The sequence below is a fragment of the Crocodylus siamensis genome, chromosome 5, assembly GCF_052110815.1.
Source record: "Crocodylus siamensis isolate JL-2025a chromosome 5, ASM5211081v1, whole genome shotgun sequence".
In the NCBI taxonomy this organism is placed as follows: domain Eukaryota; kingdom Metazoa; phylum Chordata; order Crocodylia; family Crocodylidae; genus Crocodylus; species Crocodylus siamensis.
The window spans coordinates 180,017,533-180,030,144 of NC_143399.1; the positions used below are offsets into that span (position 1 = coordinate 180,017,533).

The following is a 12,612-nucleotide window of genomic DNA, read 5'->3' on the forward strand; positions in this document are numbered from 1 at the left end:
GAAATTCACTCTACTTCAGTGCGAAAGAGCTAGTACAAGACCTATGTATCGCTTCAGTCTCACATAAATTCTCCAAGTAAGGCATAAGGGACACATAGGCCTCTTGCTAGCCCTGTAGACAAGGGTATATTTCATCTCTGCTCCATGAGTAAACACAGTAGGATCTGTCCCCATACAAATACATTTTTAATAAAATATTTCTGACCAAGGCACTTTGTTTTCTGGTGAGTCCTAGTGTCAGGATACTGTGTTTCCCATGCAGCACTGATGATATTATGATGATATCTTGATGTTTTCCTGCAGGCAGCACAGGGAAATGTCATACAAACTCCATTAATAAATCATTCTATTGGTACAAACCATTGGAATGGCATCCTGAGCACTAACAATATGCTATGTTTGCATATTTACTCAGCATACACAGTCCTCTTCCAATCCAAAATTAAGTTTAACTGCTTATCATTTCTATCCTTATCTGGATCAGACTGACTAACGTGTACAAAAGGAGACAGGCTGTATAAAGAGAGTAAGTGAATAATGTAACTCACTTTTAATTTTAATTAATTATAAGTGCTTGAGCATACTCATAGTTTTAAAAGTTAGTTATTCCTAACTCATAAAAATAAAATAGGTATTGCATTTCATATGCTGTACCTTCTCTCTGGTTTACAACAATAATACTTATAATGCTTATACATTGCTTTTTTGCAAGTTCTTCAAAGCATACTGGAAACAGAAATGAATTGTCTCACAACATCTGTGGCATTGTCAAAGAAATAAGTCCATCTCCATTTTATAGGTGGAGATGAAGGTACAGAGAAATCAGATAACTGGACAAAGATGATATAGCTAGCAAGCTGAAATCCTTGAATAAAAACCAACTGAATCCAGGTTCACAACGTCCTCCTTCAATAAGCACAATCTGCTTTTGAGAAAGATGAATGCACTTTTTTCTATGACGACAGATATTTCTGAATTATTGCTTAGCATGCACATACAAATATTTTATTGTATACAAACCCTTATGAAGTAATGAAAGCATGTATATGCTCAAAGAAGTGTATTTTGTTAATGTAGCTAAATATAAATAGTATATTTAACTTCATAAATCCCAAAAGGTGCTGTTCAGGAGTCCACTGTTAGTATTTATATTATAATACAATTAAACATGTCAGTTGTTGTAAGCTGTTGCTTTCCGTGTGTTCCTACGCCCTGAAGAGTTTAGTTAAGACTGCCTTTGTGGGTATCAACTTGTATGTGCCCCCGTGGTACAACATCGCAGTGTACCGGTATAACACCGAAGCTCTGCCGAGCTGCGCTGTATAGACAGGGTCAGGATATGAAGTCCTCTTCTTGAGCACCAGACCAAGAGGCAAGTGGCGGATAGTGCCCTCCAGCCCCAGGGAGCCTGGGATATTTTCCCAATGAGCTACTGTGTTCGTCATCCGGTCCTTCCTGGCCGATTCCCTTCGTGGGCGTTGGCCCACCCGCCCGGGATCGCCCGGCGGGGAGAGCGCGGCTGGAGGGAGCTCGGGGATCGCAGCAGCGGCTCCACACACGTCCCGCAGCCCCGTTGCCATGGGAGCCGCGTTCCGAGGGTCCCGGCGGACTCGCCGCCTTTGTGACATCACAACCGCTCAGCACCGGCGTACCCGCCGCCGCCGCCGCCGCCGCCGCCGGGGAGGCGAAGCGGGGCCGGGCTCGGCTCTCTCGGGGCTGCCGCTCCCTCCCGCCGTCCCGCGCCTCGGGGCCGCCCCACGTGCCAGGCGAGGCACTGCCGTGCCACTCCTACAGCCCCCGGCGGCCCCTGCGGTGCGGCCCGGCCCGGCCCGCATCCTGCCTGCGCCCCTCGCACCGCCCCCGGGGCGCACAGGAGAGGGCCGGACCAGGCCGGGCTGCGTGGGGGTGCGGCCCGGTGTCTCCTGTGCCCGATTTCCGGCTTTCCCGTGACGTCTGCGAGACTAAGTAGGCGCGAGGCGTTACGTCATAAGCGGCACGGGGGCGTCCGGAGCCCCGCGGGCGTGAGGCCGCCCCTCCCTCAGGTCCGAGCCCCCAGGCGCGGGGGCGGGTGGAGGTCTGGGGTGGGTCCCGCTGGGGGCAGGAGCTGTCCCTGGACCCGGCCGCTGCTCCCATCCGGGCTCCCACCCCAGCTCGAGCTGAGCCGGGGGAAATGGGCTGGCACCTCTGCCGGGGGCTCCTCTGCAGCCCCCGCCAGCACCTTCGTGGGGCAGGGCTGTGCGGCCATGGCCTGCGCTCTGCCTCGTGCCCCCACTGCTGGGTCATGGGCGCCCAGCTCCAGCTGGGTCCAAATATTGGGTGGCCAGGGTGTGGCGGCACCACTGCCTTGCTGCCACCTGTGCAGTGTGGACCTGCAGGGAGCCCCGCAGGGCCATGGGGTCCCATCTCGCTTAGCAGGACAGGGCAGGGTTGGCCCAGAGCCAGTCCCACTTGGGTGAGTGGTGGGGTCCCCAGGCCCCAATCCCAGCTCCTGGACTGGCCCCCACCACTTGCCAGAATTAGGAGCACTGCTGCAGTCAGATGTTAGTTGGGCACTGCTGCAGTCAGGCATTAGGCAGCGGGAGGGGCGTCTGGCTTGTGTGCTCTGCCGACCAGCAGAGTTGGGGACTTTCGCAGTTGGGTGGGTGATTGCTGCTTTAAATGGACAGTTGCTCTGTGCTGTGTTAGGGGAGGCAGGTGAAGGAGGTTGCCTTGAGCTTAGGTACAGCACTGGTGGGGTTTGCAGTGGTCCCTTGGTTCTAGAGGACTTGATTCCACAGACTGGGACTGGCCCCTCTGCAAGGGCTCTGTCCTGCGCAGACGAGCGTTACCCTTTTAGTAGGAAGCTTAACTGTGCTTGAGGAGCAGCATCATTAACTGCTATCCACCATCTCAGCATTTTACTCGATGATGGGCCCCAACCACTGAATGCTTTGAAGACCAAGACCTTGCACTTAGTAGGAAGCCAGGATAGAGAACAGAGGTTATGAAGTGCTTGTGCTAGCCAGTGGTACTGGGAAACTTGCTGTAGCATTTGGTACTCTTTGAAGTTTCCTGTGGGTTTTTTGGCTTCATGCCCAGCTGTACTGTTGTTGTATCCAGACAAGGGATGATAACGGCATGCCTAAAGGCATACCTAAGTGTGGTTAGGTCATTCCCTGCTGGGGCAGGATTGAATCTCCTGGGCGCCTGGAGATAGTTGGTGAGCCTTGCTTGGAGATACTGCTGAGTGAGAACTAAATGTCACCAGGGCATCCACTAGTATTCCTGAGATGAGAGCTGATCAGAACAATTGCTCAGAATAGTTTACTTCTCCTCCTCCACTCTTCACCCAAAGGAGCTGCTGCTCTTCCTTCCTTCAAGCAAAGGAGATGGTTACATTGTCACTGCAAACTCACCAAGGTGCATCCCTATCTTACTCAGGCTCAACTTAAACCTCATCTCCATTTATGAGACAATCTTGCCCTGGCAGTGGGCTGTTTTGGTGACAGTGGTATCACTGATTGTGGTGAAGGGTACACAGAGCTATGTGTCTATTGCTGGTATTTCATTTCTTGCTAATCTACCTAGTGGTTGCCTGCACATCATACTGTAGGGCTGGAAAGGAACTCAGGAAATCATCTAGTCCAGTGATTCTCAATCTTTTTTGTACCAGGACCCACTTGTAAACATCAGTGGCCAGTCCCGATCCAGTCCTCTTCACTCCCGACCCGCTGCCCCCATCCCCAGGCCTCAGCCCCCCCAGTGTGTGGGGTGGGGATAGGGGGTATGTGTGGGGAGCATGTGGGGTCCTGAGCAGCCCCTCTAAGGATTGAACTCTGCCAGCTTGCGAGGGAAAAACCACGGTTTCCCAAGTTTTTTCTCCTTAAAGGATAATCCATTTTTAAAGTTTGTTGATCCATTTTTAAAGTTTGTTTGCAACCCTTTCATATATTCTTGTGGTCCACTTTTGGGTCACAACCCACAGGTTAAGAAACACTGATCTAGTCTAGCCCCCTGCTCAAGGCAGGATCACGTCTAACTAAACCATCCCAAACAAGTGTCTGCCCAAGTTGTTGATTAGGACCAGAATGAAAGTTGCTCCTCATGGTACTATTTAAGTGGGAGTGGATCTAGTACTGGAAGTGCAGTTTTCCTTCATTATGTCCCTGCTGGAAGGACTTCAGTTTAGCTCCCATTTGCAAGTGATGGACCTTTTCTTTTAAATCAGTGGATGTTTTAGGTACATGAGAAGCACAGAATCAAGCTTTCAGTAAGCCTTTTAAGAAGCACTGGTTTGGGACACAACAGCACTGAGCAGCATTCAGGAGATGCCTTTACTACCACACTAAACCAAGGTCATGAGCAGTGTGTTCAGTCTCTCTAGCCAGGAGGGCAATGCGTCTGCCTCACCAAAGGGCTGAGCAGTGCTTTTTCTGCAGTTGCTTCTGCTCTGTGTCAGAATCCCACCAATGTCAGTGAGACTGTTTATGTGTCAGACAGCAGGACACCACATATGCTTCATTTGTCTCTCAGAAGCCCTTAGAATAAGTGAGGAATTGTCCCAATAACATTAGAATATGGAGTATGTGCCAAAAGTGACATGGAACATTTTAATCTTGCAATGTACTCATATTTCAGTGCATTTGTCTTTCAGGATAAAGTATTTTGCCAATAATAATTCTTTCAAACTTATTATACTGAGTTATTTTAATTAAAAAAATAGAAATGAGCCTGTTCCTCAAATTCTGCGTGAGCTGATGTTTACCAAATCCTCCTGCATCACATTTTCCTTTTGACAAGCACAGGAACAAATGCTGTGTTACAGGATGTCAGAAGCAGTTCTATTCTTAACTTGATATGAGGCTTCTTGACAGGACTGACTGTCAGTTGCATAGGTGGCTGTGGAACTGCCTCTAGGTTTATCACCAAGTTTGGTTGCTGAGAGCCTGCATTGTGCTGATTATATATGCTGTCTGCTTGTACAAACTGACCCACATTTCAAGACTCTCTGCAATTGTACCATTGCTGGCATGCTTGCAGTCATACCACTTTGTGCTGTTATCTCATAAAGTTTCTCATGCTAAATAGAGCCAGGCTGGGGAGTACCCTCTATCATGTCTTAATATTCAACCCTCTTTCTTTACAATTGGTAATATTGGCTAATATGCTCAGAATTAAGGGCCATGGGACTCTCATACAGCTTGGATGTAAATCCAAGGGTATGACTTCAGTTGTCAGTAAAGAACCCATGCAACAAAGCAAGTCAGCAGTGTTGTTCTGGACAAACTGTAATTCAAGTGTCCCTTACAGTTTCAGTTGGACACAGTATTAATTCCTACTTTCTGTTTTAAACTGTTGTCTAATGTTGCTGGGCTCCCTTAAAACAGTTCCTGATTTCCAAAGAAGCAAAGATACTTTTTTGCGTCGCGAGTTAAGTGCTAGACTCTGGCAGTGAACATGGTACAAATACTTAAGCAGACAGAATCCCCTTGCTACCTGACTAATTCATGTTTGTACAAACATCAGGGTCCTCAGGTGAAAGCCATTGTTAGTGCTGAACCCATGTTTTCAGAGAGAGTCTAAGAACCAAGAAGAGACAAAGTCCCTTCGCTAAGAGGCTCAGACTTTCACCCTTTAATTGCGGAGGAGGTAGCATAAGCAAAGTGGCACCATGTACAGTCGTATAATTTGCATGTTCTTAGGAATGACCCTAGGCACCCCAAAAGCAGCATTATAATAATTTCCTTAAATCAGGTTACTCACATCTTTTTATAACAGCTTGACATTATGGAAAGGTGCCTAAACATGAGGTGCCATTTACTTGGGTACCTTTTATTACGATGGTACATCTACAGATTTCTAGACAAGAGTGATTCAGCCTATCACTTTTTTCTGCAGCTAGGCACATATCTGCTTCAACTATTAACTTAAATAAAATTGCAAAGATAATTTTAACAAAAATGTCTCTCTCCAACATTTCCTAGGATTCCTGTTTACACCATTTGCAGGAGACTGTAATAACTGTTATCAAAAGATCATAATGCACTTTAAACTATAGTCTAAAACTGCTATCAAAATTATTTGCTTCACAAAGCATAATTCCTTTTATAACATTAGCAGCAACTTTTCTGGATACTAAGCTCAGACAGTATGCTTAACCAGTCACAATTTGCCATTATTGCATGTGTGATTGAGAGTACTTGTAACTCTGCCCATTTTCAGACTTTAAAATACAGTAAATATATTTTAACCAAGAAGTTGTAAAATATAAGCTTAAGATTGTCTGAGCAATTTGTGCATTATTTTCCCAGTATTATGGAGATAGATATAGTTAAAGTAAACATATTTTGTGCTGCTGTTTTTTCTGTGAAAAAATATACATACAGCCAAAAAACTAGTTCTAGTCTACAGTGTTAAGAATTGTAAATGTGTTTTCCTTATTTATATACCTAGAGGAATTTTGCATCACACACACACACACACACACACGTGTGTGCATATATGTGTGTGTATGTATATTTTCAAGGAAAATGTACTCAATACAATATTCATATGTTTGAGAAATACCCAATATGTACACAGCTACCTGCCAGCATGGCAAATAAGTTTGTTATTTTGCTACAATTAAAACAAAAAAAAATCCCATGCTTACAGATAAGCCTTTAGAGTCCACATGAAAAGTTTATATATTTTGCTGGATATAACTATTTCTTTTTTATATCAGGGAAATTAGTATTTAATAGTGCCAAGCAAGAGTTGGCTGATGTGATTGCAGAACTGCTGGCCATTATTTTTGAAAACTCATAGTGATTGAGAGAGGTCTTAGATGATTGGAAAAGGGCAGATATAGTGCCCATCTTTAAGAAAGGGAAGAAGGAGAATCTGGGGTTATAAAGACCAGTCAGCCTCAACTTAATCCCTGGAAAAATCTTGGAGCAGACCCTCAAGTCTATTTCTAAGCACTTGGAGGAGAAGGTGGTGATCAGGAACAGTCAGCATGGAGTCACCAAGGGCAAGTCATGCCTGACCAACCTGATTGCCTTCCATGATGAGGTGACTGGTTCTGTGGGTTGAAGTGCACACTTAGCAGATTTGCAGATGACACCAAGCTGGTGGGAATAGTACATATGCTGAAGGGTCGGGGTAAGATTCAGAGAGACCTTGAGAAATTGGAGGATTGGACCAAGAGAAATATCATGAGGTTCAATGTAAAGTCCTGCAAATAGGACAGAATAATCCCATGCACCACTACAGGCTGGGGAATGACTGGCTAAGCACCAAGTCTGCAGAAAAGGACCTGGGGGTTACAGTGGACAATAAGTAGGGACCTACCTAATCAGAGCAAGAAGAAGGGTTTTTTGCAGCCCACTCATGCTGTGCATATCCACTTTTGCAAGTATTTCATGGTGGCCCTGTGTCTTGATGTGGAGTGGTAGAGAGGGCTACCCTTTGTGCGGCCCTGCCACTTGTGGTGATTGGCAAGAGGCCCTGGCAAGGAAAGAGGGACAACCAAGTGGCCACCATGTTGCCTGCTCCTCTTCATGCTGCTTCACCAGCCAGCACCTTCCTCCTCCTCAGTAGGTGGTGAGGCCAGGCAGCAGTGGCTATGAGGGCTGCTGGCTTCCACTGGGGAGCCAGCATTTTATTTTTAGTAAGTTTTTATTTTTTGGGGGGGATTCCATGGGAAATCATGGCAAATGCCATTTTTCATGGCAATCATGGAAACTTTGTGTTTCTCAGTTTCTGTGAAAATCACAAAAACACAATTTATGTAGCTCCCCAACAATAAATGGAATATGAGCCAACTTTGTGCTTGTGTTATGAAGGAGGCTAACAGTGTACTAGGCTGCATTAGTAGGAGCGTTGCCAGTAGATTGAGGGAAGTGATTATTCCCCTCTATCTGCGCTGGTGAGGCCACATCTGGAGTATTGTGTTTAGTTTTGGGCCTCCCACTACAGAAAAGGATGTGGACAAGTTGCAGATAGTCCAGTGAAGGGCAACAGAAATGGTGAGGGGGCTGCGGCACATGACTTGTGAGGAGAGGCTGAGGGACCTGGGTTTATTTAGTTTGGAGAGGAGAAGACTGAGGGCGGATTTAATAGCATCCTTCAACTACCTCAAGGGTGCCTGCAAAGAGGATGGAGTTGGACTGTTCTCAATGGTAGCAAGTGACAGAACAAGGAGCAATGGTCTTGAGTTGCAGCAAGGGAAGTGTAGGTTAGATATTAGGAAAATCTCTCTCATGAGGAGGGTAGTAAAGCAGTGGAACAACTTACCAAGAGAAGTTGTAGAATATCCATCCTTGAAGGTTTTTAAGACCCAGCTAGACAAAGCTGTGGCTGGGATAATGTAGCTGGGGCTGGTCCTGCTTTGAGCAGGGGGCTGGACTAGAAGACCTCATGAAGTTCCTTCCAACCCTAATTTTCTATGACCCTATGATAATAGTGAACACATTTTTGCTATAAGAATATTGTGCAATCTTACAACTGGTAAATGAACTCTAGGGGTATTTGATTTTCAATGATGCATGATCTAAGCCTGAAACTTTGATAGACAGAAAATGGTAGGCATTGTGTTGTTTTAAGAACCTGATTGTAAGAGCATGTTTTTCCTCAAGGGTTGATGGAATTAGGTTACATCAATTTTAACTGGAAATTAATAGTCTGAAGAGGGCAATAACAAAGCAATGAAAGGTTGTTCTGTTCTATTTATTTATTGTACAGGAAAAAGAGGAATAAATGAGAGAAGGCTTACTGAGAATTTTGCTTAATAAAATATGTTTATAAGGATTTTTGCTTTAGTATAAAACTAATTGTTTTGTAGTAAATTAGATGGATCTGAGTAAAGCTGAGAAAACTGGAAAATCATTTAAAAAATCCAGAATTACTGAGGAGTGCCATTATGGTCATCTCCGAGAGCTGTAATTATGTAGAAAAATATTGAGTTCTAATATTTAGATGGAATCTGTGCTTTTGCTTTTTTGATACTAGTATTGTCTGTGGCGTCTCGGACACTTGGTTGACCAAATATCACAGTTCATTTTGGTAACTTCAGAAATGATTTGTATAATATAATACCTAGAAGCTGAAAAACATATCATTACATCTAACTAACCAATACATTTAGATCATTTTCCTTGTGATCTAAATCTGTAACAGGGGTCCTCCATCTTTCCAGGTTCCTTAATATTCTGCAACATAGGGCATAATTCAGTGGATGGAGGCTTGATCTATATTTGGCTGTTCAAGTATTTCAAGAAAGAATTAGCCTAATGAAATAGAGAAAAGTCTACCAAAGTACTTTAACAGATTGAGTTATCTACATACATGCATTTTTTTCTCTCCTGCCACAATTGATTTTTAAAGTAGAAATGTTCCACAAGCATTTGGGGAGCACCCCTGTCTGGGTCTGGTAGTGATCTTCTTAACATTGCCCACCACATTAAAAGACCCTGTCTTCTGCTTCTTAATTTTTGTGGGGGAAGATGGGGAATTTCAGGCAGAGTATTTTCAGATATTACAGCTAGGGACAAGTAAATTGTTGGGACCATGTTTAAATATACTGGGAACCTTGTCTTTGAAGAGCTCTTATGTCCCCCAACCCCCTGCCCCCTGGCTCTGCACAAACATAAATGTGCCTTCCCAGTTAAATTTGCCTTTCCAGTTAAAATCCAGATTTGGCCAAGTTTTATACCTTTAAAAGCTCACAAGTTGTATCTAGTCAATAGGAATTTCTTTGTCTTTTAGCAGCTAAAATTTTAGAAGAGGCCATCCTCACAGTTCCAGCTACTGACGCTACTGCTTTTAAGTAGGTCCCACAGCAGGTTCCAGCCTGCTGAAGGCAAATCTAGGGATTTGGACAGACATAAAATTTAGCCACCTTAAACGGGGAGAGGAAACTGTAGCTCAGGAGTTATGGTCTAACTGTTGGTTAACTTTTGTTGCAATAAGATCTTGGAGCATTAGAACTGAGAACAGGGAGAATGTCTCTTCAAGACTGTCAGGTCTAAAGCCATAGTAGCTTTAAGTAACTAAAGTGGGGCTCATAGGTGACATGTATCTGTTGATAGTGGGGGTCACAGTTCAAAGGTTCTGGTGGTATGTGATTCTTCCATGAAATGGCACTTCTGATCTATAGTATTGCATCTAAACACAAGCATCTTTTATTGCAGTCCTCAGGTAAGTTTTCAATTGCTGCAAAAAAGAAAAACTTCTGTCAGCCAATGCTATAGTTGCTGGGACAGCTAAGTAAAGTTAGCTAAGTAAAGCTGCTATTAAAACATGTAGAGTTTTGACAGATTTGGAAGGATGTCACACAGTGCCATTTCATGGAAGAATCACAGTCTTTATTTCAAGCTGGCTGGACTCTTCTTCCTCATTACTCTCGTCAGCATTGCCATTTTTGTACATGTGGGGAAAAAAATTTGATTTCAGAGTTCACGTCACCTTGACCAATACTGTAAGTGGTCGAAATAGCACCTGCACTTTCATCTGATCAGCTCTCAGAAGAGAGAACGTCTGCAAGGGACTTAAATGAGCGGGTCATTCTTGGAAAAACAGTCTTCTATCTTCTTAATAAGGGTATCTAGAGCACTGTATAATATTTCATTCATATAAATGTCCTCGGGTTTCTCAAAAGAGGATTTTCCCCCTCCTCCCAATTTTGTTGGAAAAAACTGTGAGGCACACAAGGGCCAGCATAACTGTTTTTCTGTCACAGTTCATTAACATAATTAAAGGTCTGGGATGCAAAATCATCACCTCTCATTTCCTTTCCAATGGACAGCATGGACTTAGTCATTGTCATTGCTGTATAATATATAAAGTCTTTTGACTGAAGAAGTTTGGACAGGTGGTTTGTTTGCATTAGCACTCTCTGCATTTGAAACATGAAGTACAGAAAGTTGAAGTCTTCCACATTTCTGAGAAGCGCATAAGCTTCAGCTCCAGCTTTCAAACCCCCATATGAGATTTCATTCAGAGCTTGAACCATTTCATCAAAATATTCCAAGGTTCTTCCAAAACAGCTTTGATAGCCTCAACTTGACAGTTCCAGTAAGCATCACTGAGTGATTCAAAAAGTAGTTGGCCCCCCCCAGAAAAAAAACTTTTTCTGACGTCATTTTTTCAAAGACAACATGTCCTTTTGAGCTTACTTCAGTGAAAGGTAATACAGCTTGGAGAATTCCAAAAGCATTTTGGACAACTGGGATGCAGGAAACCATGCCCACTATGCACGGATATAATATATGAGCATAGCAGTTAACATAGTAAGCTAGAGGATTTTTGCTAAGTATCTGTGTGGCCATACCTTTATAGGGTCCTCATGCTGGTGGCTCCCTTGTAGCATTGACTTCTTAGAGCTGAAATATCAAACCCCAAGGCTGATAATATACTCTTGATCACTGTGGCAAGTGAAGCACTGTCTGTCTGCAGCGTCTTATAAAAGCCAATAAACCACTCTTGTATTTTGAATGGCTGGTTTACATAATGCATTATGAGAGCAACTTGTTCATGTTTTGACAGATCCATTGTTTCATTTGCAATGATGGAAAGCACTCCAGATTCTTTGACTTCAGTTATGATTGAATCCAGCACTTATGAAGCTATGATCTGAATTGTTTCATTCTGATAGGAGCCATGTAGGTAGGTGAAGTACTTCTTTGGGTTAACCGTAAATCATTAAATCAGTTTGTTGTCTATACTATGCAGTTAAATCAATTCCTGTAAATTGCCTTGATTTGTGGAATCTGTTCCTTCACTGTGTCCCCACAAAGGTATACCTTAATGAGCACATATAAAGTACTCTCTGTTACAATTTCTAAATATGCTTGGTTATCCTCTGCTTTTTTTTTTATTTTGGCCGTCAAGTTGGGATGCAATTGCAGCCTACCCTTCCACTTAGCAACAGCTTCTAGATGGGATTCACACTTTGAATGTTTGCAAAATCTTTCATTTGTTTTCTTCCATGTTTTAAAACCAGTAATTCAAAATGCTGCTTCCCTGTTTGGCCCATTGCCAAATGCTTGACAATAAATTGAAAAGCTTTGTCATCATGGACACTGTATTCAAGCCATTTATACTCATGACAGATCCATACCACACTTGCCTGAATTTTCTGGTTTTGTTCCCAGGGGTAGTGGCTGGAAAATCAATTACTGCCTGATATGGACCTTCTTCAGTATTTTCTAAAGCTGAATCCAGTCCAAAGCAAGGGTCTCTTTTATCAAAAGCTGAACTAACCTCTGTATGAACATTTGAATTGGATCGGAGTGTTGTTGTCACTCTTGTTTCTGTTGTTAGCATCATTCTGAACTCCAAAGAGTCAGGTTCCGTTCCTGATGTACTTGGCATTGGCAATTTGGCTTTCTTCATGTAGAAAAAGTCCAAACAACTTTTCAGCATTGTACAAAGCTAATTATAGGTGCATTATTAAATTAACTCAGTTTAAATGTAGACTGACTTTGACCTGCTTTTCAGAAACATATGTAAAAAGCATAATTAAATTCCAAGGCCTAAAGAACACATTTGCAAATGCCACGTTGAGTGAAAAAGTCAAGGTCACATGAAAACAATTATTAAGGTGTGAGGGGTCAAAGATACCTTTTGGCTATGTTGTTAAGGTTTGAAAGT

General features: G+C 43.4%; 1 protein-coding gene across 1 annotated transcript in view; it reads left to right on the forward strand.

Moving 5' to 3' along the window:
• Positions 1-12,612, forward strand: part of LOC149864982 (uncharacterized) — a 64,781-nt gene that overhangs the window by 5,644 nt on the left and 46,525 nt on the right. The window contains exons 2-3 of the mRNA XM_090049815.1: positions 1,398-1,965; positions 11,506-11,625. Of these exons, the coding sequence (XP_089905941.1) occupies positions 1,398-1,965; positions 11,506-11,596 (659 nt within the window). The 3' untranslated portion in view covers positions 11,597-11,625. The remainder of the gene's footprint in view (positions 1-1,397; positions 1,966-11,505; positions 11,626-12,612) is intronic.